This window comes from Malus domestica, chromosome 04, assembly GCF_042453785.1.
Source record: "Malus domestica chromosome 04, GDT2T_hap1".
Lineage (NCBI taxonomy): Eukaryota > Viridiplantae > Streptophyta > Magnoliopsida > Rosales > Rosaceae > Malus > Malus domestica.
This window is the reverse complement of record NC_091664.1, coordinates 6,228,197-6,246,657: the sequence shown is the minus strand read 5'-3', so window position 1 is coordinate 6,246,657 and position 18,461 is coordinate 6,228,197. Positions and strand designations below refer to the sequence as shown.

Below are 18,461 nucleotides of genomic sequence, written 5' to 3'. Positions count from 1 at the left end.
GAGGTGTGGTCGGCCCCCTTGGGAGGAGAGGGACCGGCCACTTGGATGGCTTTTTGGGTTAGGTTCTTGATTTGTAGCTAATTAGTAAATTATTGGAATAATAAATCAATTAGTTAGCTAATTAGTATGATTAAAAAGTAATGATTTGGGGGTTACCTTGTGGAGAAGATTTGATGAGGATGGATGGAATAGTTTTTGAATTAATACCTATTTTAGGCACTTTTGACTTGGTTGAGGGATGATTGCCCGCTGCTCGCACGTAGAAATCTCGATGTGCCTCGAGGGTAATTTTCTCCTTTTTACCCAAAAATCCACGTGTCGCCTCTTGATTATTTTTGGCTCCACAGTCATGTGTTCTTGTCAATTGATCAGCAATGTATCCCTAAGACAATTATGATGTCTCAGGTCAAAGGATTACGTGCATAATTTGAACTTGTAGAGTTGCTTGCTTGACATGCATGTAGAACTTCATGCAATTACTCTCGTTTGATTGTGTTCAACGAATTCATTCTCTATAATGAGCACCTACATACTTGCCTCAATGTCCCTACACAAATAGTTTGAGGCCATCCATCCTTCCTATGAAGCAGACATAGTAATGTACCTATCACCGCAAATTAAATTGGGACGGGGCAGGGAAGCTGTTCCCCATTAGGAGTGGGGATGGGGAATCCTTGATTTGAAACTTACGGGTATGAAGGGAAAATCCTAATTGGAATGCGGACGATAATGATATGGGAACTTTAACGAAAAACACTCGGTACTGTTCACTTTAACGAAAAACCATATTTTTACACTAAAAAGTCAATCCTGGTACAATTCATTTTACCCTTTATTTTGTTCTTATCATTAAAACTCAAAGTTTTCAAACTCTTTTCATTAGTTTTATACCTACCACTGCCTTGACCCATTGCTATTTTTCACAATGGAGTCTAACGGAATCTATCGTAAACATTTTTTCTTAGTCGTACAAACAATGTATAAATTAACTATCGTTTCTTCTCGAGAAAAAAGAGGAGATTTTCCTATACTGTAAGAATCGTATCATGCATCAATAAAATTGTAGCAAACCCCTCCCAACCCAAACCCTCCAAGTTCCAACCGAGAAAGAAAAACATTGGAGTATTGTCGTTGCGACTTCTGTGCATAAAACTACCGCCGGCGGGCTACAACAATACAACGGCACAAAAACGCGTTTTATCTTTCCGGATAGGGGTCCCACCCCCCTCCTTCCTAACGAACCAACAAGCGTTTCAAAACGGCCAAATGTTTTGGCGTAAATTTTAAACGCGCTCCTCCCTCTCCCTCTCCCTCTCTCTCTCTCTCTCATCATCTCTCCAGACTCCCCCACCAAAAACAAAAATTAAATATAAAAAAAATTCCAAATAATTTGTTTTGTCTCTGTAAATCACGAGGAGGAAGCTCTTTGATTATAAAGAAAGAGTTTTCTCAGATCGGGGGGACACTGTTCCCACTTCCAATCCAACCCTCCGATCCCCATCGTAACCCACATTGCCCCGGATCCCATCGCGCATTTCTAATTTTTTTTTTATTCGATTTGTTTTGGATGCGATTTGATTCTTTGTATTAGCATTTGTTTCGATTCGATTCGGTTATGCGGTTCGAAGCCGATTGGATTTGATTGGGAGATTTCTGAGGATCTGTGAGCTTTGTGATGATCTGAAGGATTGGATTGGATTGGATTTGATTTGATTTGATTTGATTTGATTGCTTTGTGTTGGAGAGATGGATCCGTTATCTGCAATCAGCGAAGAGCTGGCGGAGATCGACGGACAAATCGCCGATATCTTCCGTGCATTGTCGTAAGCATCTGTTTGGCTTTGCTTTGGATCGAATTTCTGAGTATTTTGTGGTTCCTGAAGGTTACAGGCTCTAATAGTCTAGTGTTTGGATATATGGCAGAAATGGGTTTCAAAAGCTGGAGAAGATTAAGGACTCGAATAGGCAGAGTAGGCAGCTGGAAGAGCTCACTGACAAGATGCGAGACTGTAAGAGGTATTAATTTTTCTTTTTCTTTTTCTACCGTTTTATCCTCTTTATTTATCGTCCACTTAGTGTGGGTTAATTTTCAATTCAATTTTCTTCATAAGTTGGTGAATGTCTGTGCTGCCAGTTATTGAATGGTAAATTGGGTTCTTGACTGTGATTGAAGGTAATGCAATTGAATTAGCTTTAATATCAAGAAGTTGGCCAAGAAATAAATGAGTTTCAGTACACTACGCTCCATTAGATCTTGATGCAGGAATTTATACTTGGCTTTTTTCACGTTTAAGGGTTCGATTTGACTTGAATTTATTGAAGTTAGAATCAATGATTTTCCTCAAATTATATTCATAAGCTAAATGATGATAAAGAAAGGAACTTTTTAGAGGATCTTTTTTATTTTATTTTTGGTTTGTGATTGAATTTATTTACTGAGAAGTTGTTTCTGAAGAATAGAAAGATGCTCAATACTCAGAGAGGTTTACCTGAATGTTTTTTCTTGAGGTATATAGAAGTATACATGGATGGCACTATTTTGCCTTAAATAGGGGGTGGATATTGTTTGGGTCCTTTGGGAGGCTGTTTAAGCTGCCTAATTCCGGCAACTTTCATGGCACTATTTTGTGAGCACAAGGCATTTGGGGGACGGAAGAAGAGTGTGTAGGCCTACGGAGGTGTTGGGTGATGGATGTGTTTTGGGTGGTGTAGCCAGTAATAAATTAGACAATATGCGATAACATTAGGGAGATGCGGAGGTTTACCGTTAATTTTAATCATTACTTTGAGCTTCAGGTTCCTTCAGAATTTTGCGAAATTCCTGTTTCTTCCTTTTCAGATTGGGGGGATGCCATTATTTTGGAGGGCAGGGGAAAGTTTTGTTTGTTCCATTTTAAATGTCTTTTTATGATTGTTTATCCATTTTTGGTAATAAAATTTGTATCGACAAAAAAATAGTATACTTGGGAGTGGAATATTTATACAATTTGTGACTAATGCTGAAAATGTGATAAAGTGCAACTAAGCTGACATTTAGTTGCATCCTGCTCCATTTTATGTAAGGGATGGAAATATCTTGTCTAATGTCATGTTTGGGATTGGTGACCACTGACCAAGTGACCAGCAATGAACATTATTTGCTTCTTATGCCCAGATATGCATATTAATTCAGTACTCGTTCCTTTTATGTAGACCTCTGGATTTTCTTGGTTACCTTTTTACTTTTCTACCCAATAGTATCTGTTACCTAAACACCTAAATTCCATATACTAATGTATTATTTGTGTTGACATGTCATTTGAGAAACAAATGCTATAATCTTATGGATCTGTGCTTAGTTTATTTGTTTTGGCCAGCATATGGGGTTTCCTGCCTTCAGATTTTCTGGCCTTCGTTTGTAAGAGTTGCGGTTATCCAACTCAACTTCTTTCTGATGTTTGAATTCAAACCTGTGACACTCATCAATTTGGGTGTCTTGTGAATAAGGTTATATGTTGTGTTGTTTTCAGGCTTATCAAAGAATTTGATCGAGAAGTCAAGAATATGGAGAGAATAAATGACCCAAATACCAGTAGAATGCTGAATGAGAAAAAGCAGTCAATGGTGTGTTTTAAATCCTTATTTCATTTCCAGACTCTGCTATGCTTACTTTTTTTTTTCCTTTTCTAATTTCCTTTGTTTTAATTATCTTCTTGTGTATATTAATTGTTTTTAACAAGTTATACTTGTGTTAATAGCTTGAACTTTTGTGCAGATCAAAGAGTTGAATTCATATGTGGCTCTGAAGAAACAGTAAGTTAGCATCAGCAAGAAATTACATTCATTGATTCTTAGCAGAAATACCCAATTCATTTGCCTTGTTGGGTATTTCTTAAGTGTACATTATATTAGTTATTTTTGTGTGGATGAACTGTATTGTATCCATCTGACTTTGACATCTATTACCCCAGGCTTACATAAATGATATTTCGTTGATATATAGGTTCATTACATATCAATTTGGAGAATGAAATACCTGTGTTAGAAAACACCTTGTTTTCTGAGTCTTAATTATTATTTCACATATGATTATCCAACGTTCCCATATTTACCAAATATTTAACGTGGATGTTTTTTAGACTGATGTAGTGATGAACATGTCTCCGTCCTATTCTTGAAAAAGGCTTTGTTGTTGTTATTCTTGAAATTGTCCCATTGGATGCTCAAAGTACTGGTTTATGCTTGGGTCAAAGTTGGTTTTTTTTTTTTTTTAATTGATGATATATCTTTTTTCTAATAATAATAATTTTATAGAAACATTTGGTGTGCCTTTGGTACAGATACGCATCAAACCTTGAAAACAAGAAAATTGATCTCTTTGATGGGCCGGCAGAAGACTTTGGGGAACAAAATGTCTTGCTAGCCTCGGGTAAGCATGTTAACATGCAATCTGGCCTTGTATACTTTTGCACTAATTATGGGCTTAACAATTCACTATCAACATATTACCCATCCGCTAATATTCTATGGTTTTACATATAGCGCTCACACACATGCTCGTGCACATGCACACATACCCTCACTCACTCATACTGACAGACTTACACTCATACAAATATATAGTGGATGCCATAACATCCTGCATGGTTGATGTGGAGAGAAGAAAATAGAAACTTGAGAGACACTGATTGAAATGCAATGTTTACTTACGTAGATCCTCTCTCTCTCTCTCTCTGAAGCTCAAAGGGATACCACATACAACCTTTTACAATTTTTCCTCTATTTGTTTGGTTGCATTATATAATTGGTTTGGTGGTCTTGATGTACATGCTTTGTCACAAGTTGGAGGTTCATTAAATCAGTTACAGGTAAATTTGACTCTATCAAAGTACTTGTCAATCTATGTTCACTTAAAACATTAAGAAATAGTGAGAAGTGTTATCAAACGATTTCCTACCTAGTATGGAATGAGTTATATTGCAGTAATTCACGATTGAAAACAGCAACTGCATAATGGATATATGCCTCTGGCTATCAATTACAAAGGACTGAATAATTGGTATAGAGTTAGAGGTTACACTTGATATCACAAAGAAAAAGTAATGCATATTAATGTTTAGAGAAGTTCCTATGAGAGATGCATTCAGGTAATAATTCTGACACTAGTATTTTGTTTAGATGCAATGCTGAAAATGATTGATGCATTTTCTTAAACGTTCAGAAACTCTGCTTGATGTAACAACTAACAAATCATGCCATGTTGTGTTACCTGAAAGACACTAAACATATATTCTACATGAGTTACTTGTTAACCAGAGTCCATATGTTTGACAGCTATGACGAATCAACAACTTATGGATAATGGAAACCAAATGATGAATGAGACAGATCAAGCCATTGAGAGATCAAAAAAGGTGCGTGCATCTGGAAAATATCAATTTGATTATTGGAAGAAAAACTTTGTTCCTGCTCTTATCCGTTGTTAAAAATGATTCGAGTATGACTTTTCTATGTGTTCCTGTTTGTAATAGGTTGTTCATGAAACCATCAATGTTGGAACAGAGACAACACAAGCTCTCAAGGCTCAAGTAATTAGTATTCAATTGTATTTCCTCATATTCCTTATAAAAATTGCAGAGGCATGGTAACTAATTTTTATTTTTTTTATTTTTTTTATTTTCATGTTTAGACTGAACAAATGAGCAGGATTGTCAACGAGCTGGACTCTATTCATTTCTCAATCAAGAAAGCTTCTAAGCTGGTCAAGGAAATTGGTAGGCAGGTCAATTTCTGAATTATCCACTTGCTTTTTTCGTATGTTGATGATATTTGCTACTTTTATTACTCATTATGAACTTCTTTCTTTCCCATTTTATTTCCTGTTAGGTTGCAACTGATAGATGTATTATGGGATTACTTGTCTTGATTGTCATTGGGGTCATAGCCATCATTATTGTGAAGGTACGAAACACGCTTGCTTCTAGTTTTGTTTCCAAAGTGTTTTAAATTCCATCGACATAATTGAGTTCTTAATTTTGTTACGCAAAGTGTAGCCTGATAGATGCTAGAGAAGTATTGTTATTTTACCCTCATCATTTTCATTTTATTGCTGCCGAAGGCACTCAGATTATTCGCTTTTTATATGCTGAAGATCTATTCCTGACCTTCAATTGCATACAACACCTTCAGTGCTTCAATGCAGTTTCGTTTTCTAAATATTAAATAATATCATATGTTGTGGAAGTATAGTCATTGCTTCTGAAAGCAAGTAATGAAGCGATAAGGTGTACTTGAACGTCTCTACTTGGTTGCAAGTATTCTTCTGACATAATTTCCTACTAATCATTATTCCAGATTCAAGTAGATTTTGAATTTCCTAGTTACCTAGTTAGGCAATGAACTAATTTGCCTTATGATCATGAAATATTTGTTTCTTCTGTTTCTTTGAACCTTTATAACTTGAGTTATGAGAGTTTGTGCGGTAACTTTCTCATATTTATAAGCGATTCTGAGAAACGTAGTTCCTGTTTAGGAACTTGAGTTCAGATGGTTGGATGTTGTCTGGTGGATATATGGTTAACTTGTTTTTTTTATTTTTTATCTTGAATTTCAGCTGGTTCATCCAAACAACAAGAACATTCCAGATATTCCTGGATTAGCCCCTCCTGCAATGACTCGAAAGTTACTGTGGAATCCATACTGAGGAGAGATCAAAATGGACCATGTCATGAGATTGCCAAGATGGTTCGTGCTCAAATGAACGTTAGCTTTTACCCTGTTTTACGGAGCAGATACGGAAGCTATATCCCGGTAAGTTTTGCTCTGAAGGCCAGCTGATTTTCGAGAAAGCCAGTCTTACTACTGTTGTTGTGCCTTGTGTTATTGGCTGCAGTTGCATGAGATATGTATTATCACTGTTTCTTCCCTCTGACGGTATACAAGGTGTATTTTAGGATGTATTGGTTCTCATACATTATTTACCCTTTGGTTGTATTTGTAGTCACTTTTTACCCAATCTTTGTTTGGTAAATTATTTCATGTACCAAATTAATATTCAAATTTCAAAGTGAATTTCAATTTTCGTGGATTGAATGCATCTAAGTCAGAAGTTGATGTGATAGTAATATACAACGCAATAAAATGATAAGATTTTGCATGATAAATTATAGGTATTGGTGGTTAACAAATTGGGTTTACGTTTAGGAGTATTTCATACGACGCAAACACGATACATTTATGGTAAATGAACATTAGAGTATGTAATGCATTATAATGACCACTTAGTACTGCAATTTAGTGATATTCTCCTTCATTTGTAAGTGAGAGGTTTTACGTTTGAATTTTAAAAATAGAGAGTTCGCATAGATGAGTTGAGTTCGCATAGATGAGTTGAACTCCGCCGTGTAAGTTTATCTTACATTGCCGGTCCCAAGCCCAGATAAAGGAGGAGGGGGAGGGCGTCAGGTAGTCGACAGCCGGCACTCCATGATTACGTCGAATCCTTATGAAAATGAATCCAGAACGAAATCGCACTAAAGCTAGGGCGTCACCCGTAAGTGGCGTGCTGTGTGGCCCGAGCACAGTGATAAGTGAGCAAGGGTCGCTGTATCTCCATCGGCATCCGGATGCAGTGTTAAATGAGCAAGGGGGCTATAAAAACTTCTTTTCGAACGACTCCACTCAAAGTTGTTTGGGAGCATATGCTCCTATCAACTTTACACGAGACACACAAAAGAAGTACTTTGATCCTATTAGACGGGGAAGGGTGAAGAAGCTAGGACAGAAGGGTAGAGTTCAAGAGAGCAAAATACGTTTAGGAACGTGGAATATAGGAACCTTGACGGGAAAATCTATGGAAGTAGTAGAAGTTATGGTGAGGAGAAGGATAAATATTATGTGCCTACAAGAAACTAAGTGGGTTGGGCGTAAGGCAAAGGATCTAGAAAACTCAGGGTTTAAACTATGGTATTCGGGCACAAATAGAACGAGAAACGGTGTTGGCATCATCGTGGACAAGACCTTGACACAAGATGTTGTAGATGTTAAGAGGGTAGGAGATAGAATCATGGCAATCAAGATTGTAATAGGACAAGAACTTATCAATGTGATTAGTGCGTACGCACCTCAAGTAGGGTTGGATACGAGTTCGAAGGAGAAATTTTGGGAAGACCTTGGAGACTTGGTGCAAGGAATTGCTCAGACGGAGAAGTTATTTATAGAAGGAGATTTAAATGGACACGTGGGCAGGGAGACAGGCAACTATGGAGGTTTTCATGGTGGCCATGGTTTTGGGGAGAGAAACGAGGATGGGGAAGCTATCTTGGATTTTGCAATGGCATATGATCTCTTCTTAGCCAACACCTTCTTTAAGAAGAGAGAAGAACATGTGATCACCTACAAGAGTGGGTCGTCAAAAACACAAATAGATTTTCTCCTAATGAGGAAAGGGGATCGTATAACTTGTAAGGATTGCAAAGTTATACCAGGAGAGAGCGTGGCTAATCAACATCGCTTGTTGGTGATGGATGTACATATCAAAAGAGTGAGAAAAAAAAAACAAGACTTGGAAGTGCCCAAGGACTAGATGGTGGAATCTAAAAGAAGAAAAACAAGCCATTTTCAAAGAGAAAGTAATCACCCAGTGTGTGTGGGATAAAGAGGGGGAAGCTAACCAAATGTGGGATTCCATGGCTAGTTGTATCTGAAAAGTAGTAAAAGAGGTATTAAGAGAGTCCAAGGGCTTTGCCCCACACCAAAAGGAATCTTGGTGGTGGAATGAGGAGGTACAAACAAAGGTGAAGGCTAAGAAGGAATGTTGTTAAACCTTATACAAGGATAGGACCGATAAAAATGGTGAAAGGTATAGAAAAGCGAAGCAAGAGGCGAAGAAAGCTGTGAGAGAAGCTAAGTTAGCGGCTTATGACAATATGTATAAGCGACTAGATACCAAAGAAGGAGAGTTGGATATCTATAAACTAGCTAGATCAAGGGAAAAGAAGACAAAGGACCTAAACCAAGTGAGGTGCATCAAGGATGAGGATGGAAATGTTCTTGCTACAGAGAACGCGGTTAAAGACAGATGGAAAGGTTGTTTTCATAATCTTTTCAATGAAGGACATGAAAGGAGTGCTTCTTTAGGGGAGTTGAGTAACTCAGAAGAGTGTAGAAACTACTCTTTTTATCGTAGAATCCGGAAGGAAGAAGTGGTTGTAGCTTTGAAGAAGATGAAGCATAGAAAAGCAGTAGGCCCAGACGATATACCAATCGAAGTGTGGAAAGTTTTGGGAGAGACAGGTATAACATGGCTCACTGACCTTTTTAATAGGATTTTGAAAACGAAGAAGATGCCAAATGAGTGGCGAACGAGCACTTTGGTGCCTATCTACAAGAATAAGGGCGATGTACAAAATTGCATGAACTATAGGGGTATTAAGCTAATGAGTCATACAATGAAGCTCTGGGAGAGAGTCATTGAGCATAGATTGAGGCAAGAGACACGGGTTTCGGACAACCAATTCGGGATCATGCCAGGGCGCTCAACCATGGAGGCAATCTATCTCTTACGAAGATTGATGGAAAGATATAGAGATGGGAAAAAGGATTTACACATGGTCTTTATAGATTTGGAAAAAGCGTATGATAGGGTCCCAAGAGACATTCTTTGGAGGATTTTAGAGAAGAAAGGAGTACGAGTAGCATATATCCAAGCTATACAGGATATGTATGAAGGAGCAAAGATTGCCGTAAGAACTCATGAAGGACAAACCGAAAGCTTTCCCATAACTGTAGGATTACATCAAGGCTCATCCTTAAGTCCTAACCTTTTTGCGTTGGTAATGGATGAGTTAACAGGACATATTCAAGATGATATTCCTTGGTGTATGCTTTTCGCAGACGATATAGTGTTGATAGATGAAACTCAGGAAGGGGTAAATGCAAAGCTTAACCTTTGGAGAGAAGTGTTGGAATCTAAAGGTCTTCGCCTAAGCCGATCAAAGACAGAATATATGGAGTGCAAGTTTAGTGCAAATGGAGGCAAAAACGAGTTAGGTGTGAGGATCGGAGATCAAGAAATACCAAAGAGCGACCGTTTTCGTTACCTAGGATCTATCTTGCAAAAGAACGGAGAATTAGATGGAGATCTCAACCATAGAATACAAGCTAGATGGATGAAGTGGAAGAGTGCATCCGGCGTGTTGTGTGACCGCCGTATGCCACTGAAGCTCAAGGGAAAATTTTATAGGACGGCAATAAGGCCGGCGATGCTGTATGGCACAGAATGTTGGGCGGTGAAGTATCAACACGTACACAAAATGGGTGTAGCGGAGATGAGGATGCTTCGTTGGATGTGTGGGCACACGAGAAAGGATAAGATTAGGAATGAGGATATCCAGGGTAAAGTAGGAGTAGCCGAAATTGAAGGAAAGATGAGAGAAAATCGGTTACGGTGGTTTGGACATGTGCAAAGAAGGCCTACTGACGCTCCGATTAGAAGATGCGACTATGGGACAGAGGTTCAGGGCCGAAGAGGTAGAGGAAGACCTAGGAAAACTTTGGAAGAGACCCTAAGAAAAGACTTAGAGTACTTGGATCTAACGGAGGACATGACACAGGACAGAACACAATGGCGTTCTAAGATTCATATAGCCGATCCCACTCAGTGACTTGGATTTTCCAAGTCTCCAACCAGAAGTTTTCCTCACTCGGGAAATTAAGGGAACACTACCTCAACCTACATGCTCCACTCACAAAGCTTCAACATACAAGCTTCAACAAAAGAAAATTCAAAGAACTTAGCGAAGAAGGCTTTGGTGTATTTAACACAATACGTTGAAATGAAGGAAAGCTTATTTGTTGATATCCCCGATAAGTTACAAATATGTACATATACTTGAGTCAAAATAAACAAACAAGAGGAAGCCTTCACAAAGGTTGCTTAGGAGAAGTCTCAGCAGTCGGTAGAGCCCCAGAAAGAGAAGGCACCGGAGGGGGATCATTCGGAGCCTCAGTACTGGACAGAACCCTAGAAGGAGGAGGCATTAGAGGTTGATCATTTGGAGCTTCATTACGCGGTACAGCCCCAGAAGACGAAGGCAATAAATGCCTTTGGAACAAACCCACAAATCTCTGATGATCAAGTAAAACTTGACCATCAGATTCCTTCATCTGGTCAAGCTTCCTCTTCATGTTTGTAGCATAGTCATGTGCGAGCCGGTGCAACTGTTTATTCTCATGCTTGAGCATTCTAATCTCCTGTTTGAGACTCATCACTTCAGTCGCTAATGATTCAACTTGGCGGGTTCGAGCAAATAGGCATTGGGCCATATTAGACACAGAACCTGCACACTGAACACTAAGAGCCAGAGAATCCTTAACAGCCAACTCATCAGACCGTTTGGAAAGTAGTCTGTTATCTTTGGGAGTGAGAAGGTTCCTGGCCACTACCGCAGCGGTCATATCATTCTTCATCACGGAATCCCCAACGTTAAGAGGACCAGTAGGGGAGACGAAGGATGGGCGCCATATGTTGTCTGGAGAAGGCGGGGCTGCCTCTTCAACAAACGACGGTCGGAGGGGCCAGACATTTTCAAAGGTGTTGAAGAGAGAAGAGGTCGGACAAATCAAGATCTTAGAAGTGCAAGAATGGAGCTTCTACTGGTGGATATTCAAGTGTGCTTTGGAACTTAATGTCAGCCCCTATAAAAATCTGCACTCGACGAAGCTTCAGAAATCGAAGAGGCGTTTGCTTTCTCAAAAGCTGGGCTGCTTAGAGACCACGAGGGTCGATCTCAGAAATCGAAGAGGCGTTTGCTTTCTCAAAAGCTGGGCTACTCAAAGACCACGAAGGCCGATCTCAGAAATCGAAGAGGCTTGCTTTCTCAAAAGCTGGGCTACTCAGAGACCACGAGGGCCGATCTCTGAAATCGAAGAGGCACCTACTTTTCCAGCCTTGTCAGCACCTGTCACACGCACACTCAGCTTTGCGGAAATTATGGGCATTCTGTCGAAGATTTCTGGCGAAGTAGAAAGCACATGAATCGTACTGTTCAATCACCCACTTCCCACACGCAACAGTAGCTCATGGGTACCACATATAACTTTGTCAAAGTTCTCTGACAAAGTTGAGACACGTGAAGCTTGCAGCTCCCACTACATCGCTCTGACCAAGAAGGGTAAAAGAATAGCAAAGAAACAACACTAACAAAATTTAGACACACATAAATTTTGAAGGTCTAGCTACCATATTATTACCCACAAGGGTAAAGGAACAGTACCACTGCTGGATAATTTGAATGTCTCGGTGTGTCAACCTCTGTGCTTCGTGGCAAGGTAGACTAGCAAACATGCCCAACCTTTACTCACATTCGAAAAAACACTCCCAACAAGATTGCTTGCTCCAAAATCGAAGAGTCACCGCCCTCCGAATCTCGAGAGCCAAACTCCCAACACGATTACTTTCTCAAAAATCGAAGAGAAGGTAAAGGAACAGTACCACTGCTGGATAATTGGAAAGTCCCTGTGTGTCAACCTCTGTGCTTCGTGGCAAGGTAGACTAGCAAACATGCCCAACCTTTACTCACATTCTAGAAAACACTCCCAACAAGATTGCTTGCTCCAAAATCGAAGAGGCACCGCCCTCCGAATCTCGAGAGCCAGACTCCTAACATGATTACTTTCTCAAAAATCGAAGAGAGGGTAAAGGAACAGTACCACTGCTGGATATTTGGAAAGTCCCTGTGTGTCAACCTCTATGCTTCGTGGCAAGGTAGACTAGCAAACATGCCCAACCTTTACTCACATTCGAGAAAACACTCCCAACAAGATTGCTTGCTCCAAAATCGAAGAGGCACCGCCTTCCGAATCTCGAGAGCCAGACTCCCAACATGATTACTTTCTCAAAAATCGAAGACATCGCTCTCCGAATCTCGAGAGCCAGAGCCCCAGCAGGATTGCTTTCTCAAAAATCGAAGAGGCATCGTTCTCCGAATCTCGAGAGCCGGATCCCCAACAGGATTGCTTGTTCGAAAACCGAAAATGCACCACTTTCCCAACTTCAAGAGCTGGATCTCCTTGGATCAAGCTTGTCTGTAATCTTCACACGCAACATCAGCTTTCTAGATACCACAGACCACTTTTTCAAAGTGCTCTGACAGAGTTAAAACTTGTGAAGCTGGCAGCTCCCACTACCGTGCTATGACCAAGCAGGGTAAATGAATAGCATTATTACTTGATGTTAGGGAGACTCCTATATATGTCGACCTCCATCCCCAACGGACAGGCAGACCTGCAAAAATGCTCAACCCTTCCTCTTATCTGAGAGGGCACTCCCAACGAAACTTTTCGAAATATTCAGCTTTCTTTCCCCCCGATAATACCTCTGTAAACAAGCTATACTAGAGCAAGAATATCTCATATCATCAGGGTTAAAAGCAAGAGTATCCCATATCATGCTTTTTCCCCGTCTTTTCCTTTGGCCTTGTTCTTACCTGCAAGACAAAGAGAAAGAGAGCAATCAGTCAACACTTGGAATCAAGCTTCTAGCCAGGAACTGACTGCCTGGAACCCCTTACCTGATTACTTACCTGGCATTGCTCTCGAGTACTCATCTTCAACATCTTATGCTTCTAGGGAAGATACCGCATCTGCCTGAGGAACAGATAGGGCAAGTGAGAAGGATACAAGGAAGCATGTGGAGACAAGCGTAACAGCACACGTGCCGATACATCCACTACTCTGTCAAAAGAAAAAGTATCCCATATCAGCAGGGTCAAACGTACTCTAGATTTGATGGACTTGTTTTGACCCTCAAATTCTTCAGTCGGCCTTATACTCTGGAGGAAACCAGAAAACCCTCCAGCCCAGTTCAAGAATAAGCCTGTGGAAAGTTACTTCTTCAAAAGCAAAAGTATCCCATATCATTTCTTCTCATTTTTCTTCTCTTTATCCTTTATGCTGCCTGCAAGATAGGGAGAATGTGAACAATCAGCCGGAGCTCTGATTGCTTACCTTGTCTGTCACCTCTTTCAGCAGATCCCCTAGCTCGGCGACTTAGGGGACTCCTACTACATGGTTTGTATCGCGCTTGACCAAGCCTGAAACTACAAGTAAGCTTCAAGTGACATTGATACATTACCTTGTGCATCTCCACCAGTTACATATACCATCCCTGGATGCAGGAAGAGTACTTCCAGAGAAGATGCCACATCTACCTATGAGACAGATAAGGAAAGTCAAGACGATACCACACTTCGGTACTTAGAAGTTTCGTGGTTACGAGATCATTCTCCCACAATATTTCCTAATGTCATTTGTACTAAATCATTCACTTGTACTCATTAAAGGAGAGCTTGAACCTATGTACTTGTGTAAACCCTTCACAATTAATGAGAACTCCTCTATTCCGTGGACGTAGCCAATCTGGGTGAACCACATACATCTTGTGTTTGCTTTCCTATCTCTATCCATTTATATACTTATCCTCACTAATGACCGGAGCAATCTAGCGAAGATCACAAAAAGTGACCGTTTTCGCTACCTAGGATCTATCTTGCAAGAAAACGGAGAATTAGATGGAGATCTCAACCATAGAATACAAGCTGGATGGATGAAGTGTAAGAGTGCATCCGACGTGTTGTGTGACCGTCGTAGGCCACTGAAGTTCAAGGGAAAATTTTATTTTATAGGACGGCAATAAGGCCAGCGATGTTGTATGGCACAGAATGTTGGGCGGTGAAGCATCAACACGTACACAAAATGGGTGTAGCAAAGATGAGGATGCTTCGTGGATGTATGGGCACACGAGAAAGGATAAGATTGGGAATGAGGATATCCGAGGTAAAGTAGGAGTAGCCAAAATTGAAGGAAATATGAGAGAAAATCGGTTCCGGTGGTTTGGACATGTGCAAAGAAGGCCTACTGACGCTCCGATTCGAAAATGTGACTACGGGACAGAGGTTCAGGGCCGAAGGGGTAGAGGAAGACCTAGGAAAACTTTGGAAGAGACCCTAAGAAAAGACTTGAGTACTTGGATCTAACGGAGGACATGACACAAAACCGAGCGCAATGGCGTTCTAGGATTCATATAGCCGACCCCACTTAGTGGGAAAAGGCTTTGTTGTTGTTGTTGTTGTTGTTGTTGTAGAATTAAGTTAGATTGAATCACAATTTTCAAATTCAAAAGTTTTAGAATATTCGAATTCCGAGTAATCACAGAAATTTTGAAACATGATTTAGAAATTCATTTCTTTTACAAGTTTTTTAATATTCTTGAATTTTTTCGTATTTACAGATTTATTGTTATTTCTCAATATTTGATATACCGTATATGCTTATATATAAATCCAGTTTATTTTGTAAAATATGCTTTTCATTTTTAATATATAAGTGTATGATTAACATAAAAACAATAAACAAAGTGCATTCAAAATTAACAATAAAATACAAAACTTGATTGCGAGACATAATTTTGGTAAATAAATATAAAAAACTGGAATATTTTGGAACGTTTCATAGTCTTTTTGGATAAATATTTTATTTTTTATTTTTGTTTGCAGCCTTCCTAAGATGTTATGTAATACATTGTTTGGTCAAACAAATGCCTTTTGGTGTAAGATAAAAAGAAAACAATTAATGAATTTCTTTTTATAAAAGGAATTTCTAACTTAGAAAACAATTAATATTGACCACCCCTAATCCTAATTATAGACGAATTTGGATTCTATTCAAATTCAAATTGTGGAGATCTTACGATCCTTACATTCTAACCGTTTATCATACATTATGCGATTACTTTTTATTTAAAATTAAACACAAATAGTATTTAATGAAAGCTGACCACACGATATACTATGAACAACTAAAATATAAGGATCCTAGGATCCTCACAAAGAAAATCCGGAGAAAATCCTCATCCTCTAATCTTAATGCTAATGCAAATTCAAATCTTTTGCACCCAAAGCTCTTTGTGACTTTTATGTGGTCTATGTCGGGATTTGACACTTGTCAACTGCTAACTCTACACTTAAACGCTCTTTTAACTCACTTAAAAACACACAAGGAAAAAAATAAATAAAACCAACCCATGGGAAAATTTCTAGTTCTTCACTGTCAAGCACGGGCAGTGGTTATGTCAATAATTTCATGTTTGACATATTTCCCTACGTTTGGTTTTGAAGAAATGCATATAGACCAACCAACCTACATTTTGACATCTTCCCATCATCAACCCAAAAAATAAGTAAAGAAACCCATTTCCATATTCCATACGCAAAATATTGCATTAAGGGAGTGAATCCACACTTTTTGTGAGCATGCAGGGTCAGATAAGAATGCAAGGGTCTGTTTGGTGGGCCAGTTGGACTATATGTTGTGACCAATTAAAATGGATTTGAGTTCACTCCGTTGTTTGTTACGGCAAACTATGAGATGAACTAGATTATACATGATGAGATATGAATCTATAATGGAGTGAGCTATCTAACTTATCATATCGCACAGGTTACAAGTCTTGTTTTACAAAGCCTAACCTGATGCCCATTCATGTCTAGCCCACCAAAAGAGCCCAAGAGTATAAAAAGAAAGTCCTTTTGTGATTCCCTAATATAAGTGGGATATGTATATTGTATTTTTCATGTAAGTTTATGAATATATATATAAATTTGTGAAATTTTATCATGTCAGTTGCATTGTGAGGATATGTTCATGACACTTTGTAATTGCATGCCTAATTAACCCTAATTAGCCCAACAATAAAAAAGGTCTTTTGCAAGATATCATTCGAGTTGCATTGCAAGGATAAGTTCATGACAAGAAAATGGCATTGTAATTGCATGACTTTCAAGTTTAGAAGGGTTTGTTCGGTCCCAACTCAATCTCCACCCCTCCAAAACCAAATTGAATTCCATGGGTGTCTATCAATACCGATCGTTTTTCCCCTCTTCACTGAAGGTGCTCCTAGATGTAATCAAAACACAAAATGGCTCGAAAGTAATAACCAAAATGTTGACTCTGAAAAGCTAGAAAACTTCCATGCGAAGAAGGCGGCTTTTCTAAGAGACGTGGAGGAGCTTCAGAGCCATAGGAGAGTTGTTGAAGATTTCCAAGATGCAGAAGCCCTCTGCGAGCTTGCCTCTTTTGAGGAGCATGGTTGGAAGATGGAAATCTTAATAAATGATGAACTCTGGCAATTTCAAAAGGGGAGTACACGATGCGGACAATAGGGTGGGGATAGAGGTTCTCTATCCCCATCCTCTTGCCCGCATCGTGTACTTCTCTTTTGAAATTGCCAGAGTTATCATCATTTATTAAGATTTCCACTTTCCAACCATGCTCCTCAGAAGAAGAGGCAAGCTCGCAGAGGGCTTCTGCATCTTGGAAATCTTCAACAACTCTCCTATGGCTCTGGAGCTTCTCCACATCTCTTAGAAAAGCCGCCTTCTTCGCATGAAAGTTTTCTAGCTTTTCGGAGTCAACATTTTGGTTATTACTTTCGAGGCTTCTCACCTTTCTCTTCAGGTGAAGGTTATCATTTTGTTAGTTTGATTTCTTTCTAATATTCAAATAATTATTGTTTTCTGCTCCGAATTTGAAAACTATTTGGTATATTATGTATTTGGGTATCCTAAATTATAATATATGGATGATTGAGTATTATGGATTCATTTACTGAAATTAAGCTTATTCAGTTTTTAATTTTAGGTATAATCTTTTAGTTAGGGATGTTATTCCTTTCTTTGTTACAAGTTTTTTAAGGAAGCCTTTGCCATTTGTTATTCAGTTTTTAATTAAGTTCATTCATTCAGAGGAAACGAAGCCATTGCCATTTGCTTCGTATAGCTTCCTTTCGATCTTCAAACGGAATGGGAATTAGATGTGCGTACAAAAGGGTCGAAATCACTTGAGAATGTGGAAGCATCACAACTTTTCTGGTTCAATACATCACGAGATGTTTTCCCATATTTTCCGCATGCAGTTCTAGAGAAGTAATACAAGAGAAAGAGATAGAAATGGACAGAAAAAAAGAATGAGATTGTTCCCTGAGAGTGCTCTTGCTACGGTTAAGCGATCTTCGGATAATTCTATATATTGCTCAGCTGCAATGGGATTTAGAATACGAGTTTGTTGTGTTTGTGAACTTGTGCTCAACTCCGGAGTTGGTTCATCGTGTTTTTTCTTTCTGGTACTTACTGTCATATCAGCACGATTAGTTACAAGTTAGTTAATCACCTACTTATTATTTTGTGCCATTCAAATCTGCAATTCAAAGAGACTTTTGCCAAGGAGGGTATCTGCATATCAAATTAAACAGTTCAAACAAAATCTCAACATCAACAGGATGATGACGATGCTGTTACAATGTAAATTGCTTTTACTGGTATGGTTTATCTTATTTAAGTTATAATGGTACCGCAACTTTAATTCAATTCGAGCGATGCTCTCTCAATTAAAATATGTTACTATTTGTTCCTTAATTCACCAAAACG

At 39.0% G+C, this 18,461-nt stretch overlaps 1 protein-coding gene across 1 annotated transcript; it reads left to right on the top strand.

Annotated features, from left to right (window-relative positions):
* Positions 1 to 922: 922 nt before the first annotated feature.
* LOC103407702 (novel plant SNARE 11-like) lies at positions 923 to 7,066 on the top strand. The gene is made up of 10 exons (XM_029100956.2): positions 923 to 1,823; positions 1,924 to 2,016; positions 3,510 to 3,603; positions 3,755 to 3,792; positions 4,320 to 4,408; positions 5,314 to 5,393; positions 5,511 to 5,567; positions 5,669 to 5,761; positions 5,866 to 5,940; positions 6,593 to 7,066. Exons 1-10 carry the CDS (start codon positions 1,747 to 1,749, stop codon positions 6,680 to 6,682), a joined length of 786 nt encoding a protein of 261 aa, XP_028956789.1. The 5' UTR covers positions 923 to 1,746; the 3' UTR covers positions 6,683 to 7,066.
* Positions 7,067 to 18,461: the final 11,395 nt, after the last annotated feature.

What these genes read in the sequence shown, in the direction of transcription:
- LOC103407702 (XM_029100956.2), top strand. Translation starts at nt 1,747, where the DNA reads ATGGATCCGTTATCTGCAATCAGCGAAGAGCTGGCGGAGATCGACGGA. An exon ending in GATATCTTCCGTGCATTGTC is followed by an intron (nt 1,824 to 1,923) that starts GTAAGCATCTGT and finishes GATATATGGCAG; the next exon opens with AAATGGGTTTCAAAAGCTGG. An exon ending in ATGAGAAAAAGCAGTCAATG is followed by an intron (nt 3,604 to 3,754) that starts GTGTGTTTTAAA and finishes ACTTTTGTGCAG; the next exon opens with ATCAAAGAGTTGAATTCATA.